Raw genomic sequence first — 20,338 nt, forward strand, 5'->3', positions numbered from 1 at the left:
TTCTGCTTTCACAACTTCCTGCAACATCAACTCCATCTGCAGCCTGGTGTTCATATCACAACAAGGAACCCATTGTTGTGTCAGGTATTAGTATGTAAATTGTTAACCATAAAATCAGTGGTTACTTTTTTATTTAAAGTAAAACTTGTGCTTCAGACATGGCTGTTTTTAGTTTGTGGGCACACTGTTTGTTCAACTGAACTCAGCCAAGTTCAAGTCATCCAGACCTCTGAATGGTAACATACCAACACTGAGCCTTTAAATTAGCGACACAATGTGCTCGAGTGCTGTAGATAGTTGGAATGAAGTTTCTTTTATGATCCCAATTGAAGTCAATCCATCTTCAGGGGACTCATATTAGAATCACATTCAGATTTAGTTTAGGTGCAACAAAACTAATTTGGAATAAATTATTCGTAGAGGTATTTGCTAGATTTAATAATGTATAAGTTACATTGCTGTGTACAATACATGCATTGTTTGATACATGGATATTTGTATTTGTCACTGAATAGTATATCAGCACATGGTCATATTATAATTAATGTTTGTATTTAAAAAAAACTACTTTTATTGTTGGATCAATGTGGCAAAAATAGTCTGCGAACATAAATGGAGTGAATGAAAACTGTCCATAAATATGAGTATGCCACATTAATTACACATACATCCTTCTTTTTAACCTTGCCTAAATCCCAGTCAATGTAAAGTCTTTAAATGAAAAGAAGAAAACTTAAGTTTCAAATTTAATGGCTCCTATTGACTTCCGTGAAAGACCAACAAAAACAAAATCTTCTGTCCTGTTTATCGCTACTCTTCACACTTCCTGTGCCAGGTTTACCACCAAACAGTAGTCTCAACACAAAAGCCAAAATATTTATATCAAGCTCTATATATTTGCTACTTTTTCCAGATTTTTGCTTTTACAATGCTGCTATTTGTAGATATTTAGGTATTTGTGTGTCATAAACCACACAAGGCTTATACTGTGATAGTTGCAGCTGAAAAGGTCTAGTAAAGAGTTTTCATACAAGATTGACTCATTTATTTATTATTATTATTTTTGGCTGATAAATCAGGATGGGCATTTATACTGAAAATATGTTAAAACAAAATATTCAGTATGTTAAAAAGAAATGCAATAATTTACTTATCCGGCCAAAATGTTTTATTCAACAATATCATATCACAGATGTGAAGTCAGCGCCATCTTCTGGGCAATACAAATACTGCAGAGTGTGACAGAGTTATTATCAAAAAAAAAGTTATACTGGCTAAATTATTACTGTTATTACTGGAGTCATACCATCTGGTTGCATCTTGCACATAATTAACTTTTAGTCAGGATAAAATAGTGTCACAACTTTCTTATTTTATAATGAAAGATAAATCTTCTCCAACATTTACAATAATTCTGCCATCTAATGGTAAAATAAAGCTTAATAATGGGTAAAAAAGTTCCTCTTGAGTTTTGCCAATTTAAGGTTACCATTAGGAAGATGATGTGTTGCTAATGTGAGAATCGTCTCATTGTCCCGCATTAAACAGCTTCTTCCTGCCCTCCATACCAGACAGGGCCTCCACATTCTTACGCCAGTCGGTCACTTCTTCCTTCTGGAAATACAAAAAGGAAAAAAACAAAAGAACAAAAGATGCAATTAGTTGTAAACTACTTTCGTACTTTCTTGGCTGTTTTACCTTGTCTTCGTCTTTCTTCACTGTCTTAAGGTTGGCCTTGAAATCAGCCTTCGTGAGTTTGGAGGCGTCGGTGCACGCGCCCAGCATGTCGTCTGTCGTTTTCTTCACCCTCTTTAAACTGGGCTTCTTCATGCCCTTCAGCTCGATAATCTTGTGTCTCAGCGACTGAATCTGCGTAAGAAAACATCCCAGCTGAAGAACACCTTGGACACCTCCACACATCAGTGAGGACTGGTTGGTACCTCGCTCTCATTTTTGCCAACTTTAACTCCCATGTCGTAACGGGCCTCGTCCACGACGTCAATCTTCTGGTGCAGTTCTTTGCAAAGTTCCTGAAGAGACGAACAGAAAGCCGTCAAACAGGTGCTAAATATGTAGTGCACGCCTGGATATTATTCGCCGCAGCAGCAGCACCTGGAGCTCCTGGACTGACAGCCCCGACAGCTTCAGTGGTGGGACACACTCATCCACGACTCTTTCTTTCTCAAGTTTTTTCTCCTCAATTTCAGCAACCAGCATAGAGGTTGCCTTCTTCAGCAACTTGGACTGAAATACATATAAAAATAAAAAAATAGAAACTTAATTAACTCTGCTAAATACCGTGGCTTGCAGAAAACACTAAAGTGTTACATCTGGCCTGTAGCTCTACAGGGCTGACCTTTATAAGCAGTCGGCGTGTCGCTGCAAATTTCTTCTTCTTTCTCTAAGACAACAAAAAGGTCATTTGTGTATTAAAGATGCAACAGATATGTAGGTTTTTAAATTTCACAATATGTGCATGATTAAAACATTTTGACTCACCGGTCTTCATTGTCATGAGGCGCCAAAAGCAAAAACAAAAAAAAGTGTCCCATGGGAAACAATGGGAAAAAGCATTTAAAAAAACATGTCAGCAATAATACACATAAACATGAGTGGAGCGGTCAAATCTGCTGGCTCCAGATTTGATGGCTCTTTTATTTGTTTTCTGTTTTCAGTGATTTAAAACACTTAAAAATGTGTGGACTTTATGAGGCTGTAACTCACCCCTCAGACATGGCAGCAGCTGATAGTTCCTTAAAGGAAAGAAAATATTTTTACAAATTCTTTTTCATTTCAGTTTAATTTGATTTGTAAATTCATCTTGTTATTTGTTGAAAATTTTGGTTTTTAAATCTAATGCACTTTCAGATAAATTTGGATTCTCCCCCAGGATTGTATCTTTGTTCTGTTGTTAAAAAAAAANGGGGGGGGCTGAGCTGGAGCTCGTTGCACTGCCATATTTGATCACATTCTTCTTAGATTACCAGGTGCTGCAGCGGCCTTGATGTTTCCAGAAAAAATACAAATAGAATAAACTGGAAACAGTACGCATGCCTTCGCTTTTGCTAATTTTTTTTTTTTGTCTGTTTCTATCATTGTCCTTGTAATTACTGGAGGACAAGCTCAAGGCAAGAAGCAAAGTGACGTGTTTTCAGGGAATCCACATCTTAGCTTTCCAGTTTGAACAATTTAACCATTATCACCTGTCACATCAGTCACCAGTTCTCTGTTAGCCGGGCTCAAATTGCACTTTCTAACTGCGAGGATCAAGAATTCCCTGCGAAGTTTGAGGTGAAAGTCAAGAACGGGCTGCCATGTTCGGAAAGCCACATCAAGACCTTGACAAAAGTAACGACTTGGCTCTGCCTGCCTCACAGAAATACCAGTGCTGTAAATGTGTCAGGGCCATGCAGATATGCTTACAGTTTTTATTACTTGAGTAAAGGCAGACTTGACTTTCCCCAGACAAATACTGTAGAGTCTAGATGTCAGGGCAGTTGTCACAGCAGGAGAGAGTTTCCATTCCCTGTCCAGATTACACCTAAATGACTTTTATTTCCGTTTGATAAATGCTAGTTTGATAGCTGGACTTACCTTTATGTTGAGAGAAAAACAGACAGGCCAGCAGTTCAGCAGCTGATCAGGTAAAGGAAAAACACTTATGATTAATAGAGAAACTTCTCAAAGCACTATGCGATTGGCTCGTTAAAATAGACCTCTGTCCACCTGACCTCACAATGCACAATGCCTTTTTGATTTGCCCTCAACCCATGACCCATTTATTCATGTGATTGTACCGCACAAGGACACACCTCACACATCTCTTGTCTGACTGGCAGCCGGTCCACCCTCTTTGCAGATGCCATGCAACTCAGGGCACGTGTTGCTTTTAACATTTGTGTCATGGTGTTGTCAAGCAGAGGGCAGAGAATGGCATGAATGACTTTAGTGTTGGAATAAAAGGTGGGGAGGGGGTTGTGGGAGGGATATTTATCTTTTGTCACCAGAGTTTGTGTGGTTTAGTGCTCTGGTCACACATTAATAAACAGACTTTTAAAGAAATCCAATCAAAAGGTTGAGATAATCGGTCTGAACCGAGGCCTGCAGGCAGACAGACTGACACTGCTGTTCTTGGAGCCTGAAATTTAGCAAAGCTAAAAAAACAAATACAGTATGGCAGTTCAGGTCTAATACCACTGGCTTTAGAAAATTACGTAAAGTTTCAATCCATTATATTCCCTTTCTGTAAATGCTTCAATACCATGTAATGCATACATGGTTACTGTTGACTAACAAATTGTATTAGATGAGGAAGCAAAAAATTAAACTTTTCCTTTATAATGACAAGTGTAAAACATCTGAAATAATAGGAAATGCTTAATGGTATGATTTAACAAATCTATGCATATGAAGTGTGTTAAAAAACATTTATTACCAGTTTATTTTTATCTAATATTGTATAACATGTATAAATAAGTCACATACACATGCATCAAGGCATTATAAATAATGTGCTTCTCTGATTCACTCCTTTCATATATATTTTTTCACTAAAAAAATGCAGGTAGCATATTCAGTATAAACAGTTCAACTCATTTTATGCAGTATATATAGCGTCAATTCACAGCAGAAGTCATCTCAGGGTACAATACAAAACTGGAGACTGGTCCAATTCATATCAGAGTACATTTCAATACAGCTAAGTCCAAACAGATTTAGATTCAGATCTATTTCCATACAGTCCAGTTCAGTCCAGTGATACCACCGTACAATCAGATTCAGTATATTACAGCATACTAATGAGCAAACAAGTTGTCTTTTTTTAATAAAACAAGCAGAATTGCACTGACTCCTCACTCTGAAGCAATCAGTGGCCATCTGCCACGATGGTGTGGGGGTTGAGAGGGCAGGAAAGAGACAGGAACAAACACAAAGTACTGGGCCTGATGTGGTTTCTACGAGCAGAAAAACAAATACAAACACGGAGAGCAGAGAGAGTAAAAGCAGCAGCAGAGTGAGGGAATGAGGTGGGTTTGCCCTCCAGCAGGGTAAGCTTGTGGCAGCTTAACTAAGGGATAGCTCAGGAAACCCAAGCCAACAGTAACAGTATAGGATTTATCAGAAAGGAAAGTTTTAAGCCTGCTAGACAGGGTGTCAGCCTCAAGGATAAAAACTGGAAGCTGGTTCCACAAGAGAGGAGCCTGATAACCATAAATAGTTTTAATCCAAAATGGTACTCTGGGATTAACCAAAGTACTAAATGCTTTGTTTTATTTAAATTTTGACACTGGGGATAACGTCACTGAATAACATGTATTTTTAATATTTGGATTTAAATGTTACTCTTTCTTTTTCTGTATCATAATTGTCATGACATCGCTCCTATGAAAAGGACTCATCAATTCAACCCGTACAGATTATTTGGAAGGATTTCAGAGACAGTGCCTGTCTGTTTGTCACATGATTTGTAAGCTGATACAACTGACCTCCATGTCCAGTAGGAGACACGCTAACTCTGAGACAAAGCGACAAGAATTAACACACAGCTACAGATGCATTTCTGCCCTGCAGGAACTAATCCCGGGTAACAAAGCCATATAGTTGAAGGTTTTAGTGGTCAAAATCCTTCAAAGGCCTTGTTGGCCTTCTGTGTTAACGGTCTGAAGACAGATATTTTTGGTACACTCACATATTTTTGCCATAAGTCATTCTGGAAATAAAAATTACATTTATGAGTTGAGATTCACAAACAAGGTTTCAATGTGCTGAATTTGTAATTACCTCCGCCAAGCAGGTTCTGTTTCTGTCATTCTGTCTGTGTACAAGATTATTCAAAACGTTATGAACAGATTTTCATGAAATCTTCAGGAAACGTCAAACATGGTACAAGAAACAAGTCGTTACATTTTGGTGGTGATCCGGTCAAAGTTCAAGGTCAAAGGTCAAGGTCACAGGTGTTCCTGTCCTCTAACTCTGCAACAGTGTAACATAGGAATGTCAAACTGCACAGCTGGATGTCTCATGGGTCAAGGATGATGCCTATTGATTTCAAGATCACAGGGTCAAAGGGCACAGGTCACAGGGGACTCCTTTGTTGAAACCTTTTCTGTGCTCCAGCAGATGACTCTTTTGTTACCTATGTTATGTTTTTGATCATGTTTGTTTGTCTGCCTGTTCGTGAGACAACATAAAAACTAATATTGAACAGATTTGGATTAAATCTTAAGGAAATGTTGGGGTTGTCACAAAAAAAACAATGGATTAAATTTTCATGGTGATCCAGATTATGATCAGATCGCACTATATTTGCCATCTCTGAGTGCTTCTGGTTGCAACATACATCTTGCATTTTATGGCCAAATGTGATAACTGAAAAAGAAGTTTAAATATATTGTTTAATAAAAGACCTAGAATGTCTCGAAGGAATACACATCGCTCACCACCTTTCATGGCAGAGTTTTAAACTAAGATCAATTTATGTTGAGAAATGACAGAGTTGTCGACTTGAAAACATTGAAAATAACATTGTGTGCAATCTCATACAAGATCACTAGATGTCATGTGCAGAGTGTGTTGGGACTGACTCTCAGCTACTACCACATCAAATTCTAGCTCAGTATCTGTAAAACTAACTGAATTCTAGTCATTTTTGTGTTGCTAATGTTGATCATCTGTAGTGGCCATCTTGAATTAGGTTGAGTCCAAAAGTTAATCAGTTGTGTATGTATGTCCAATTATTACTTTCTGAAAAGCACAGTAGTTTAAAATATATTTTACAAACGGCCAGACACAGTTGACTCCAATAGTCAGTGACAAAGTTTTAAAATCAGATTTTAACTTTGCCTTTCAGCAGCGAGAGATAATATATAAACTTTGAAGCACATGATGTTTCCCAGGAAAGAATGCATTATTAAAAATCTTCATCTTGGCTTGATTTTATGGGATCAACATATATGAACCTGTTTTCAGTCATCAAACTGCCTTGTGTCCTGCAGAAACAGGACATTTTCTTCCTGTAACTTTGTCAGTTACTGCCCCCTGGAGACAGTGTGATGCTTTGAAAAGCTGTCAGCATGAATGTACAGTACAGAGCACACACACACACACACACACACACACACACACTGCTGGAGGAAACACCTACACCCTGCAGTAAGGTTAATCTGTACAAAAAACCTGCAGGCAGCTGACAACTGAGCCATGTTGCAACCTGATGCCATCGATTAGAATGGAAAGTATAAACCACATTTCAGAACGCCTTCTTCCTGCTGTTCAGATGTCAGCACCTGATTAAAAAGTTGAACAAATTGCACACCTCACTTTCACTTCACTTCACATCACTTTGGGCTTTAAATTCCTCAACACCACTCAGCCAGGATTCCATGATTCGGTTTCAGTTTTCTCTAATTCACTCTAAAGTTTGAGCAGCATGATCTATATCATAATGGTTTATTTTTATTTTTTATTTCTTTGTTTGACTGCTGGACTAACAGCATTGCCGTCCTCTCCTCGGATTTTGGACAAACACCTGGTCTGCAATCAAACGGTGAACCTTTAATTAATTTCAATTTTACAAGTAGTTTTTTTATAAAGTTAGTCAGAATTACTTAAAATCACTCTGTGTGTGTGTTTTGTTTTGTTTTGTGCCTTTCCAGGGTCTTTCCAGCTGTAAAATCCGTAAGTACTTTTTCTGTCAAATCAGTGAAATAAAGTACTTATTTTTTTTACACTAGAAGGAAAAATACAGCTCCTATCCCTAACCTAACCCTATGAAGGTAACAATACTATGTGTCTTTGCTTTTATCTTTAGGATAAAATAGATTTGATAAAGGATTTGTGGTGGAAAATGTGTTTATATGATCCATCTGCCCACATCTCTGGAAGGAGCTCTTTTTCAGCTTGCTAAAAGTATTAGCTTTACATTAAAAAGCAAAACGTTTGATATGCTCATTAAGATCATCATATAATGTATAAATTATCTGCTGATGGGGGTTATTTTCTTGATTAAATAAAGTCTCAGTAAATAATAGCACTTAAGTTTTGTATTTTGTCCTATTAATTGCTGCTTAATTACTGAGGATAAAAAAAGAAAAGACCCATTAATATTCTTTAATCTGTGTTATAACTTTAAGAATGAAGCATACATTAGCTCAACATTACACTAACACTCGGTTCCTTAGTAACTGTTCATTATTCTCGTTTGAAACGCTTGCATATCAGATAATTGCTCAGAAATGAACAATGTTCCAAGATCACATGCTCCCACTGGGCCGCTGTGGGATTCAGAGCAAATAGAAATCAGAAAGGACAACCAGGAGCATGTTGCTGTTGTGAAGATGACTTGGAAAATGAAGGCTGATGGTGAGTAATCTGTTACAACCAATGCTTCATGTTATATTTATTTATAGCTGCAGGATGGTTTTTATTGTGGTCTCTGTAGCTCGGTCAGACTGGCTCAAGTATTTTATTGACAACTTAATACAAGGCAGGGTTCTTTAATAAAGTTGTACACTTGTTTCTGTTCACAGCATCAATTTACAAAATTCTTGGATCAAAGATAACGATTGTGGGCAAAAGTGCAAATCAAAGTCTGTGTGTGCAATTTTCTTACTCTTTTAATGATCTGTTGACTCCAGAGTATAAAATGGTAAGACAAGAATTCAATTAACACAAGTGTTCATTTTTTATGTCAAATTCTGTATCTAAACTCATCGACTTAACTACAAGTTTTCACATTTTCACCCTGTCCCTTACCTTCCTCTGTTACTTACTTGCAGATCTATTGTTTTATTTGTATTAGACAAAAGAAATTAAAATGAAACTGTGTTGAAAGGCCATATGACTGTATTGCAACTATTACAATATCAGATCAAATAGTTATCAAAGTTGGTCCAGTGTTACAAAGGTGCAGTATCCACTCAAACCTGAATACAAACACTGATTTGGTGAGAAACAGCATCATACAGCTGTTGTATTCGTTCCTGTAGCAAGTCAGCCCACAGCTGCTGTAACTGGCCCTCAAGTTCTGTCAGATCAGCATGGAGTTGGAGTTGATGTTCAAGCTGATCCCACACATGTCTGATTGGGGAAAGAACGGGGGACTTAGCTGGCCAGAAGAGGACCTCAACGTGAAGCAGGTGTATGGACTGTGGGTGGACAGGTGTTGGCTTCAAATCCAGTTGGTGGTAATGGTGTTCTGGCGCTCTGGTGTTAATGACAGCTAACCAGTGAACCAATGACCCTGTAGTCCACCTGAAGTCAGTCATCGAGGATGTGGGATGACATGAGGTGCCGTAAAGAGTCCAATACCCATGTCTGGATGGCTGGTGGAGATGTAATAATACTGTATTGCTTGGAGCACGATAATCCTGTCCTTCCTTGGTGTTGTCTGTCTTGGAAAACCAAAACCTTCACCACCTGTGTGGTTGTGCTCCTGTACATGTTGGCTCATAAATTGGGCCACTGTGACATTTGTACATCCCACATGCTGGACAATAGCACAATACAACCACCTGGCCAAATGCAAACCAACAATGTGACCCCTATCAAACTCCATCAAGTTCTTTAATCCTGTCTAATGTGTCTACAAGGCCTCCTCTGTGTCAGATGACCTTTAATCACTGAGTTGACAGACTGTCAGTTGCTCTGACAACTGCCTGATAACACTATCCCTCCGTGCCAGCTCCTTACAAATGTAGATAAACATCGTTGGTCTGAATGTGAACCAAATTACTTCCAAATCAAACCATTCCATTAACTCTATCATTGGTACGCTGATCAGTTTACATGTATTAATGCTTAGACATCATTTATTTTTGTTTTGGTTTTTATAATAGTGGATTTTTTCCTTGGATGTTGTGGTGGAGCCCAGCCATACATATACCATGACGCTTTTTAATTTGCCAGAGCCAGATACGGGACATTACAGGGTCACGAAGCAACTTACCATCCCAGGTGAGTTACCCTGAGATCATGATTATGATTCTGATATGCAATTTTTCCCCCAAAAAAACAAAAACACAATAATGGCAAAACTAACAATTATTTAGTTCGTTTATTAGTGTGTCAGAGTTTTCACTACATAAGGATAGTAATTCATGTCTTTAGTTCATCGTCGTTACAGTCATTTGGTTATGTTTGTGTGTTGCTGTCGGTCATAAACCACAGTAATCAGTTGTTCTCCTTTAAAATTGTATTTTCTGATTAAGAAAATGCCTAAAAATGCTTTAACCATAAAATATTACAATCTTTTTTTTGGCATATTTCCTGTCCTGACCAGGATGTGAAAACAAGAAAATGCAAGAGGCCCAACTGTGTCGAGAAAATGGTAAATTCTCATTTTCCTCTAAAGTTCAATTTAGGACTCAGTCAGATCAAGGAACCAAAAGACTGAGCTGTGTGTTTTTGTTTCTTGACATCTTAGGTAGTCTGTGGGATCCCAGCATTTCTGCTGTGTTTGTTGATAAAAGCTCTTCGGTTCTTGTGGCATTTCACACAGCACAGTATTCAGAGAGATATCGAGTTTCCATTCAGAATGATGGAGTGAGTTGCTCAAACACGATATATAAGGTAGCTGGACTGAATGTGTCACTTTATAATGTAATTATTTCAATCATAATTATGTTTAATGCCTTATTTACAGTGTGCAGCACAAGCTAGCATTTATTTTGCCTTTTCATTAAACCCGTAGGAAAACAGGACATCAGTAAATGTGACCTTTGAGGATGGTTCTTGTCAGCTCTCACACTGTAAAATGCTGGTGGAGGTGAGTCAAATTTTACTTGCATATTCCATCTCCAACAGCTAATAAAAGATTGAGAAAAACTTCAAGAGCTCATTTTACGCTGCCCCTTTGACAGATCCAGCCATTTTTTGTCCGCTGCAAAAATGACTGTGGGATTGCCAGAAAAACATTTCATCTATACTGTAGTGAGTCAACTAAATTTTTATAAATGTGGAAAATATGAAATCATAAATGTTTTGATTTTCTTATGTTACACCTTAAAATAAAACTGATGTTAAGATACTTTTAGTTTAAACTTAGAGTCATATTCTAATTAACCTCTAGAGGTATTTATTATACTATTTTCCTTTTTTGTTCCAGATAATCCCTCACAGCCAATTATGCAGATCTGCATCGGGCTGCTGCTGGTCATTATTTGTTGTTTCCTTTATTTACTGTGGAGAACATCTCGTAAAGGTTTGACTTCTTCTAAATGTTCCAAGCCATTTAGAACGATCAGCTTCAGCAGATAAATTATTACCTGTTTTATTTTTGTCTCTCAGGACCTCTGATCGCGCCTTCATGGATCGCACCTTCATCGACCGCGCCTTCATCGACCGCGCCTTCATCGATCACACCTTCATCTGCTGATCAACAACAACCAGAAGTTTTTCAAGTTCAGGAGAGGAGACGTGTCTTCATCATTTACTCCCTCGACCATCCATTGTACAAAAACGTGGTTCTTAAGTTTTGTGCGTTCCTGGCGACAAAATGCGGCACCAGCGTGGTCATGGACCTGCTGGATTCAATCAGATTGGGAGAGTTGGGAAGCATCCAGTGGTTGGACTGGCACAAAGAGCAAATAGAGAGCTCATCAGATAAGATTTTAGTTCTTTGCTCGCGAGGTGTCCAGGCCAAATGGAGAGCCATGTGTGGCGACAAACAAGTGTTACTGAAAGAAGATGCCCGCTCACCTATGGGGGACATGCTCACTCCATCCCTCATGCTTATGGTCCCACATTTTATCCGCTCCCAGTCCTTTGAAAAGTATATTGTGGTCTACTTCGATGGCATTTGTTCTGAGGAAGACGTTCCGTCACCCTTTAACATTATGGTTCGATATAAGTTGATGGAACAGTTTGAAGAGGTCTTTTTCAGAATACTGAACACAGAAAAACATGAACCGGGCCGAGTGAAGCAAATCACCGGACATTTTGAGGACAAATACCATCAGTGTCCCTTGGGAAAAGCCCTGCACGATGCCATACAGGCTTTCCATGCTTATCAGCTGGAGCACCCGCAGTGGTTTGAAGAAGAGTTACTGGAAAGCTCAGATCTGGAGGATGAAGAGGCCACAGATGATGTAAAGGAAAACAAAAAGGCATTCACAAACCACCTAATATATTGTGTTCGGGACTCAGCCCAAGGTGTCAGTCACATGGAGACGACACAAATTGGTCTGAATAATTAACTGTAAACAAAACTGAACTTTGACTCTCTGAGTTCAGATCTCAGACTGTTGAGACGTTTCAGCTACTTTAATGGGACTGAATTTAATTCTGACATCCTCGTGGAGAAGATTTAACCATTTGAAGAAAATGCAAAATGTAGAAATATCAGTGTGGCCATTTCATTTCATAAAATGTTTTCTTAAATTTCGTAGCTACTTATATTTTCCAAGATTTGTTTGCAGCCTGTTCTGCATTTCCTTTCATGTCACAGTGTTATTGTCAGTGTTTGCCAGGAGCCAGATTCAGAGGAGGTTGTTCTGTAGAGATCTGTGGTTGATGGTTGTGGGCTGTGTAAACAGGGTTCGGGTCAATGTTCAGCTTTCTGGGCAAAGTTTGTAGCATTTTTGTTGTACTGGCGAAGGTAAGCATTTAACTTTTTCTGGGAAAGCTGTTCGTTTATAGCAACTGACTGCACGAATAGTAATAATAGGCTGTTGGCCTTTGATATCTGATTGCTTGGGTTCTTTGAAGGTCTTCCTCTTACTCCGTTTTACAGTACTTTTTCTCTTTTCTCCTTTCCTAACAAGTCTTTCACAGTTTGAACAATGACTACTTTATCACATGTTTTCAGTCTATTTCTGATACCCTAAGCTTGTATCTCACTGGGCTGTGACAGTTGGCAACTAGTTGAGGATACAGAATTGCCAGAAAAAATATAAATTTTCACTTGGAATCTCACTGAAGTGGTATTATGGGATGTTTCCAGCAGTCCTGCAAATGATGTGCAAATTCATTTGTCACAGTTTAGTCAGTGTCTTAATTATGTTTCCATCTTGTCTCTATTGACTATAATTTCTTGTCTTTTCTGTCTGCAATCAGTCACAATTTGGTTTCATAGGTTGCCAAACCCTCCCAAAGTTCTCTCACATTTGTTGCACTTTCTGACTCATGGAAACTAAACTAAGAAGGGTTCGAGATTCAAACTATTTTGAGAGATTTTTTTATTTGCAAACTTATTGTAACATCTTTAAAATTCCAGCAACACAAAAGTGGGGCTTAGCAACTCACTTGAAAAAACGTTTTCACTAACATTTTGAGACATTTTGGAAATTTGCTCAGAAATGCTGTTTGCAAATTTGGTGTCAATAATTGCAGCCTGCAGATTTACAGGCTGTTGGTTTTGTTTTAAGCCACTTAACTCTGACTTATGAATCATTCGAGCATAAAAAGGGACCTAAACCCAAAGGATGAGTCAGTGACGAGTCTATGTATAACAGAAAACTAATTGGATATTAAGATATTTTTGTGATGAGCACCCAGTCCCAAAAATACAATTTCTGTCTATTACTTTTGTTGTATGTACAGGAAAAGATGTGTTTTTTTAAATAGTTTTTAGAGTGTGCATGCAACAGCGTGGTAGGAAAATAAAAGGAGCTCTGTTCTGGTATTGGGTGTCTGATAGTGAGAGTGGCCCCAAAAAGGGGAGAGGATGGTGGAAATTAGTGCCAAATATCTGGGAGTAAGAAACTCCTCACAATAGATGAATAGGACTTGTGCCTGGTAGTGGAAGAAAACAGGTTGAAGGATACCATTTCGAAAAACATATAAACATTTTCTTTGAAGAACTTGAGGTAAAAATGTTTTTAAATATTAAAAATAATATTTCCTGATAAGATGAATCCTTGAGGAAAAGTTAATATTCAAACTTAACGACATCCTTTTTACATTTTCCAATGTAAAATCCATCTGTTAAAAAAAAACAGTAACCTTTTTGAAAATTTTTTGTTACCGTATGTAACTTTAGGTGAAGCTGTGATGTTTGTAAAGATTTTAATTTGTGTCACTTCAGAACTGTTTGAAGGTTTATTTCCTAAGTAAGAAATGACTGCTTTTTATACTCCTACCTCAAGGTCCAAGCAGGTTTGTAATTACCTATTTCTGTCATCTACAAACCTGGAGGGAGGAAAACTTTAAGATTGTAGATCTCAGGCACCATGTTGGGCTTTTGCTGCGGAAAAAGTGTTGATTTGCTCAAGATGATTAACAGAAGGGCTGATTTCAAAGTCTATATGTTATCAGGGATTCCCCTAAAAGTCTGAACAGAATGAGGATCCTGAAGAGAGCCTGTGCACTCATCCTGAGAAAAGGAGTTCACACTTATCAGAACATATTGCACAACAAGGGTAAATATGTCCTCTCTATAGCTTTAACGTAAAAAATATGCAGAAAATACTCAGCTTTCAACTGTCTGGTGATAACAAATGATAGTTTTCTTTCTTCCCTCAGATCTTTTCAGAATTCATCCATCTGTGTCTGAAGCGTTGGTGGAAAACAAGCCAGTGGTTGCACTCGAGAGCACCATTATCACACATGGCATGCCCTATCCACACAACCTGAGGTGACCCGCATGATCTCAAATGTCAGCAAATGCCTATACCAGGAGTTAATTGTTGTTCTCCAAATTAATAATAGGCTCAACCACTGTATGTATCCAGTACTGCAAAAGAGGTGGAGGCGATTGTCCGAGCCGAAGGAGCGACTCCTGCTACGGTCGCTGTGATTGATGGGGAAATCCGCGTTGGGCTGTCGTTGGATGAGCTCGACCACCTCGCCCAATCCAAGAGGCCGCTGAAGGTGTCCCGACGTGATCTGCCTTATGTCATTAGCAAAGTAAGACTGACACACTTTGATTTCAAAGCCAAGTTCCATCACTGTAGGGTAGGTTTTTACCAATAAATGCCCATAAGAGCACCAATAAATGCCCATCCTTTGGCCATTCAAAAGGCTAGAAAAAGATCATTCTTCAACCCATAAATAAAACAGAAACACAGAAGCATCTAAAGTGGGAGATTAGGGTTAATTATGTAAACCCTAGATGGGAAGTTATTGAAATGTTTACCCAAGCCTGTTATCTTTTTTGTGATAATTTTCATGCATCCTAATTCTTGTATGTCATTTTTCAGGGTCTCTCTGGAGGAACGACAGTCTCAGCCACCATGATTGCAGCGCACAGAGCTGGGATCCCTGTTTTTGTCACAGGAGGCATCGGAGGAGTTCATAGAGACGGACAGAACAGTGAGCCAACTTGTTGGAAAATAACCTTTATACAAAAAGTCTCTAGTATGGTACTGTTAGTATGACAATTTGTCCTTTTGTGTGACGTAGCCTATCAGTGGCATTTCCCAAGCATGTTTTGTCACCTGTGGTGATGGCTGAATTACAGTCTTCTGTCGGCATGTAGACATGGTCTCACCCACCATCCTCGTGGTCTTCTTGCTAGAGCTCTCTGGAAGCTCCGCTCTGACATATCTCAGTCTGGCAATTTGTCTAATGTTCTCCTCATCCTCAAGTAAAATTCAAACCCCCAACATCAATTTGCACATTAGATTCTTCCAGGTCCATGTCTGTAGAATCAATGACAAGTCAAAAATGTTGGTCTTATATTGGTGATCCAACGCACTACTCAGTCTGTACTGCAACAAGACAAGTGTGTGTACTGCATGAAGACATTGTTGGTACTCTTACAATGCATACATACATCATGAATAACATTGTATTTACATGGTACTTGTGACAAGAGCACAAAGAAATACGTAGATACGCAGCTCTAAGTAGACAAATAAGAATGACAATTATTGGCAATGACTATTACACATAAAAGCACAAATACACCCCAATATGACAACAGTGTAGACAACTCATTAGCACAGTGTAGCATGAGATTGTTTAATATTATTCTCAGATCACTTTTGTTAATTTTGTTTATATGGAAGGTATCTGTGATATTTCAAAGTTGCTACCTTCATGCTATTGAATTATTCAACATGAACACTGATATTGTGGCAACCTGGTGTTACTGGAGATTATACCGCCTCTGCTAAAGTACCAAATATGTAAATAGGTAACATATAGGTGACTTTTTTTCTTACATCCACATCTCAATATACCATAGAAAAAGCAAGGCAAATATGCAAAAATCAGACAAAGTATTAGTGAGAAAAACTCTCTCATGAAGGTCACCATTAAGTTAATGTGAGTTGGATTTAATGGTAAGGAAACAAAAGCTTGAATCAAATCTTGAGTATAAAATGAATGCAAAAAGCCCAGTAATGTGTTGACTCATCATTTGGACATTTTGGTTTTGAAGTAACATTTTGCTTCACTGTTGCATTGACTAAATGACGATTCCTCCAGGTCTGGACATCAGTGCAGATCTGACGGAGCTTGGCAGAACTCCCATTGCTGTGGTCTCTGCTGGAGTCAAGTCTATTCTGGACATCGGCCGCACCCTGGAGTTCCTTGTAAGCACAAAAAAATAAAATGCATTATTGTTAATAAAATTTACAAAATATACAGAAACAGACCTGAAACAGTAATTCAAATTTTAGTGGTTACTATCTATAAAACTAGTTAAAATGTTTGACTTAGAAGGAAATTTAAACAACTATCATTTCTTTTATGGTCTATAAATAGGAGACTCAAGGTGTCTGTGTAGTGACTTATGGAACATCAAAGAGTTTTCCAGCTTTCTTTACTCCAGACAGTGGATTCCCCTCTGCGTACAATGTTCAAAACCCCAGCGAGGCTGCAAAACTCATCGGTAAATCAGTGCTGTGCATCCTGAGCCACTGAGTCTGAACACTCTGAAGTGCCAAAGCTGATCGCATATGTTTAATTCACAATAAATAGCAGAGACATAATTGACATGGATCATCTCTATGTCTATGTCACAGCTGGCACTTTGTCTCTGGGTCTTCAAAGTGGCGTCCTGATAGCGGTCCCTGTCCCTGAGGAGCATGCAGCAGTAGGACAGCAGATAGAGGAGGCCATACAGGCGGCGCTGACTGAGGGGAGGTGCACAAAGTCTCTTTGGTTTTAAGATATGGATCAGTGGCGTCAGAGGAACCATTCTGACTGTTAATCACTTTCTATTCCGCTTTTGACTTTTCTCAGTTCTGAAGGGGTTGCAGGGAAAGACGTAACGCCCTTCATTCTTCAAAAGGTCAACGAGTTGACTGGAGGAAAGTCCCTCCAGGCCAGTATCCTTTAAAACCTCTGAATCACTGAGAAGCTACAAACAGGAGCGGACCGTGTGAAATACTTCATTGGGACAAAACAAAGTAGATACAAATGTTTAATCAACAATCAGTCCTTAATGTGTCCTGTTTTAAGATATTGCTCTTATTCATAACAACGCTAAAGTTGGCAGTCAGATAGCTTGCGCTCTTTCTAAACAGATGAGAGAAAGGACGCCAAACGGTCTCATCAATCATCCTGAAAACCTCTCAGCAGCCTCAGATGTTGTGAGTATAGATGCTTTTATTTACTGTACTGTACAAATGGGTGCAGCAGCATGATGGGTTTTCTTTTGCAGGTTGTCATCGGAGGAATAAATGTTGATTTTATTGCTAAAGGAAAGACGAAAACACTTCATGTAAGTTTCTTTTACCGCACTGCATTTATCCACAGTACGGCAGAGCAGATGATGAGATTAACTTCTGAGAATGCCTTTTTGTCGGTTCAGTTTGGACAACTCAACCCAGGAAGTGTCTGTCAGACGTTTGGGGGCGTGGGAAGGAACATCGCAGGTTCGACTTGCTGTTTATCTGATCGTGCATGTGCGTGCGTGTTGATCAGTACAACTGACTGTGTTCACACGCTTTCCTTTTGGTGCTTTCTTCAAGACTCCCTGAGTAGATTAGGCCACCAGCCCTTGTTGGTGTCAGCTACTGGAGATGATGCAAACAGTGATGTCGTGTTAAACTACTGTAAACACATGGTAAGGAGACAAAGAGCTGGTTGGTACTGAGCACGGCTTAACTTTTGCCACTTCAACATGAAAAAACCCCACCTTTTTATACATTTCTTTTAGAACACAAGTGGTGTGGCCAGGCTCGAAAAGCAGAGCACAGCAACCTACTGCGCTGTTATCACTCAGAATGGAGAACTGAGTCTTGAACTGGGAGACATGGACATTCATCAGCAAATCAATGAGAATTATGTAAGTTCTACCGACGGTCTATTCAGTTTCAGGATTTGTTTGGTAGTACAACTGTATATTTTGAACTGCACTGTGTACAGTAGTTCTTAAGTTTTGTTTAGTTTTTCTTTTCAGAGCATATATCTGCCTCTCCAGGCTCTCTTCCGCCTGCTGCCTACTCTCACTATAAATCATAATGCTGTCTTAATAATCACCCTTCACATCTGTCTGGGGTTTAATGGATGACTGTCTAACAAAAAATGTCCAAAAAGCTTGAGGCAACAATTTTTTTTTTCATGTTTCTGCCTGAAAAGGACAATATTACCTGAACATGATCACATTTCTTAACATCAATTTTAAAACAAAATTAAAGTCTAAAATGTTGACATTCCGAGAGTATTGTGGAAATTAAATGGTCATTTTTACTCCATTTTTTTAGATAATTCAATAAGAAAAGAATTTCAGACCACCAATCTTTTTTTTTTTTTTTTAATGTTATTGTAATTTTGGGAGCTCATGAAGATCCCCTTGGTTTTAAAAGGTGACATGATATAAAGTTCAGTAACTGCCTCTGTTGTTGTCTGTCTTTAAAAATCTTTGACAAGGTGTCACAGTTTGAGAGGCAGATTTCATCCGCCACTCTTGTGTGTCTTGATGGGAACATCCCCATCTCCGCCATCAACTATGTTTGTTCTCTTGCAGGCAAACACAACATAAATGGTAAGCATAGATGGATGGAGACTAAATGATGACAGAAGCTTTTACTCAATTTAATCCTGCCACCTATGTGTGTCACAGTTTGGTATGAACCAACCAATGCAGAAAAGGCGCGTAAACCTTTCCTCTCGGATGCCTGGAAGTCTTTATCCTACTCATCCCCAAACCTGGCAGAGTTGTGCACCATGAATAAAACCTTGGGATTAAAAACCCCTGAAGGTGACATGTTCTTCCTGAATGCGTGTTTTTGGTCTCCTCTGCCGACTTGCCTCTCTTTTTCACTCTCTAACGTAGACGATACCACAGTTTCCCCAGCTGAGTTCCTGTGAAGCCTGTCATATATGATGACAGTGTGGTTGTAATCTTGTGGCAGTGTTGCCAAACACCCTGGACGAGATCCTGAGCGTAGCTGTGGATCTCTCACGCCCTCTTCTGGAGCATCTCCACTGTCTGGTGGTGACTCTCGGGCCCAGCGGTGTTCTGCTGTGTGGAGAGCAGGAGGGAGGTTCTGTTAACTTGCAGCCAAGGAGACTCAAAAAGGTAAACATTTATTCATGTAAATTAATGTTGATAATATCACTGTCAGTGGGATTTTATTTTTTTTTTCTATACATGGTTTTGCAGAAGAGGCAGCTTTGTGCTCTACACTACCCAGTGCTGGCCGTGACCCCAGAGGAGACAATAAATGTGTCAGGAGCAGGAGATAGGTACTATAAATTTACTATTTCATGTCACAGCCTTTTCTGTAGTTTTCTTTGCAGAATCCCGTCTAAGAATTCAAACAAACGAGACGTATCTCTGCTCTGTCGGCAGTCTTGCAGGTGCTCTAATCGCTGGGATCCTCCGAGGGAAAGACACAGACAGCTGTGTTCGGATGGGCCTCCTCGCCGCAAAGATGTCCCTTTCATCACCACACCCCGTCTCTCCCTCGCTCACTTTAGAGTCCGTGGATCCCAACAAAATCCGAGCTCACGAGTGGCCCAAACCACGCTTTGTTAGAGTGGATTAGGGTTTAAGTGTTTGTAGTTGTTGTTCAGCCTAAAAACTTGTCATAGGTATGTAATTTCATGACTGTGTAAATGAATGTAATATGTCCTGTTTCTTAGAATTATTTACTCTAAATATAAATTACACTTTTCATTATTATCGCCAGCTGCCAAAAGAAGAAAGTGAATGTTTTTGCTCGTGTCTCTGTGTGTGCACGCAGGCATGTGTGTTTGTGTGTCTTTCTGTTCGCAAAATATCATGTAAACCACTGGACAAATTTTAATAAAACCTGTGTTAAATAATCATTAGATGCACATCTACAGCTGATTATCTTTCGGATTCAACCTGATTCAAGATGGCTGCCACAGCCAACTGACTTTAAGAAACAAAAAAAATGGCTTCCATTTAGTCCGTTTTACAGACACTGAGCTAATATTTGGAGTGGTAGTAGCTGAGACTGATCCCCAACAGATTCTGAGC

General features: G+C 39.0%; 3 protein-coding genes across 5 annotated transcripts; 2 read left to right on the forward strand and 1 right to left on the reverse strand.

Moving 5' to 3' along the window:
* Nucleotides 1–1,145: 1,145 nt before the first annotated feature.
* Nucleotides 1,146–3,794, reverse strand: LOC108229967 (troponin I, slow skeletal muscle). Of its 2 annotated transcripts, XM_025003649.2 has the most exons (9): nt 3,732–3,794; nt 3,595–3,636; nt 2,725–2,753; nt 2,500–2,503; nt 2,357–2,401; nt 2,113–2,244; nt 1,941–2,030; nt 1,699–1,869; nt 1,146–1,614 (listed from the first exon to the last, which is right to left on the reverse strand). In XM_025003649.2, exons 1-9 carry the CDS (start codon nt 3,777–3,779, stop codon nt 1,528–1,530), a joined length of 648 nt encoding a protein of 215 aa, XP_024859417.2. In that variant the 5' UTR covers nt 3,780–3,794; the 3' UTR covers nt 1,146–1,527. The 2 variants fall into 2 exon arrangements, with proteins under 2 accessions (XP_024859417.2, XP_017261188.1); XM_017405699.3 differs by lacking the exons at nt 3,595–3,636; nt 3,732–3,794 and adding an exon at nt 3,424–3,443.
* Nucleotides 3,795–7,359: 3,565 nt separating this feature from the next.
* On the forward strand, nt 7,360–12,213 carry LOC112450189 (interleukin-17 receptor A). The gene is made up of 11 exons (XM_037978313.1): nt 7,360–7,546; nt 7,656–7,677; nt 8,221–8,361; nt 8,529–8,647; nt 9,837–9,954; nt 10,280–10,327; nt 10,424–10,569; nt 10,691–10,765; nt 10,860–10,929; nt 11,105–11,200; nt 11,287–12,213. The coding sequence occupies exons 1-11, from the start codon at nt 7,430–7,432 to the stop codon at nt 12,192–12,194; spliced, it is 1,860 nt and encodes a 619-aa protein (XP_037834241.1). The 5' UTR covers nt 7,360–7,429; the 3' UTR covers nt 12,195–12,213.
* A 2,002-nt stretch (nt 12,214–14,215) lies between these two features.
* zgc:136858 (uncharacterized protein LOC678543 homolog) lies at nt 14,216–20,142 on the forward strand. 2 transcript variants are annotated; one of them, XM_017406151.3, is made up of 18 exons: nt 14,216–14,357; nt 14,461–14,572; nt 14,670–14,844; nt 15,138–15,249; nt 16,369–16,475; nt 16,648–16,774; nt 16,908–17,028; nt 17,128–17,213; nt 17,347–17,477; nt 17,549–17,608; nt 17,699–17,762; nt 17,859–17,953; nt 18,047–18,175; nt 18,760–18,874; nt 18,953–19,090; nt 19,245–19,411; nt 19,496–19,578; nt 19,685–20,142. In XM_017406151.3, exons 1-18 carry the CDS (start codon nt 14,279–14,281, stop codon nt 19,878–19,880), a joined length of 2,097 nt encoding a protein of 698 aa, XP_017261640.1. In that variant the 5' UTR covers nt 14,216–14,278; the 3' UTR covers nt 19,881–20,142. The 2 variants fall into 2 exon arrangements, with proteins under 2 accessions (XP_017261640.1, XP_037834240.1); XM_037978312.1 differs by having other exon boundaries at nt 14,339–14,357; nt 14,647–14,844.
* Nucleotides 20,143–20,338: the final 196 nt, after the last annotated feature.

This window comes from Kryptolebias marmoratus, linkage group LG11 (genome assembly GCF_001649575.2).
Source record: "Kryptolebias marmoratus isolate JLee-2015 linkage group LG11, ASM164957v2, whole genome shotgun sequence".
Taxonomy (NCBI): Eukaryota; Metazoa; Chordata; class Actinopteri; order Cyprinodontiformes; family Rivulidae; genus Kryptolebias; species Kryptolebias marmoratus.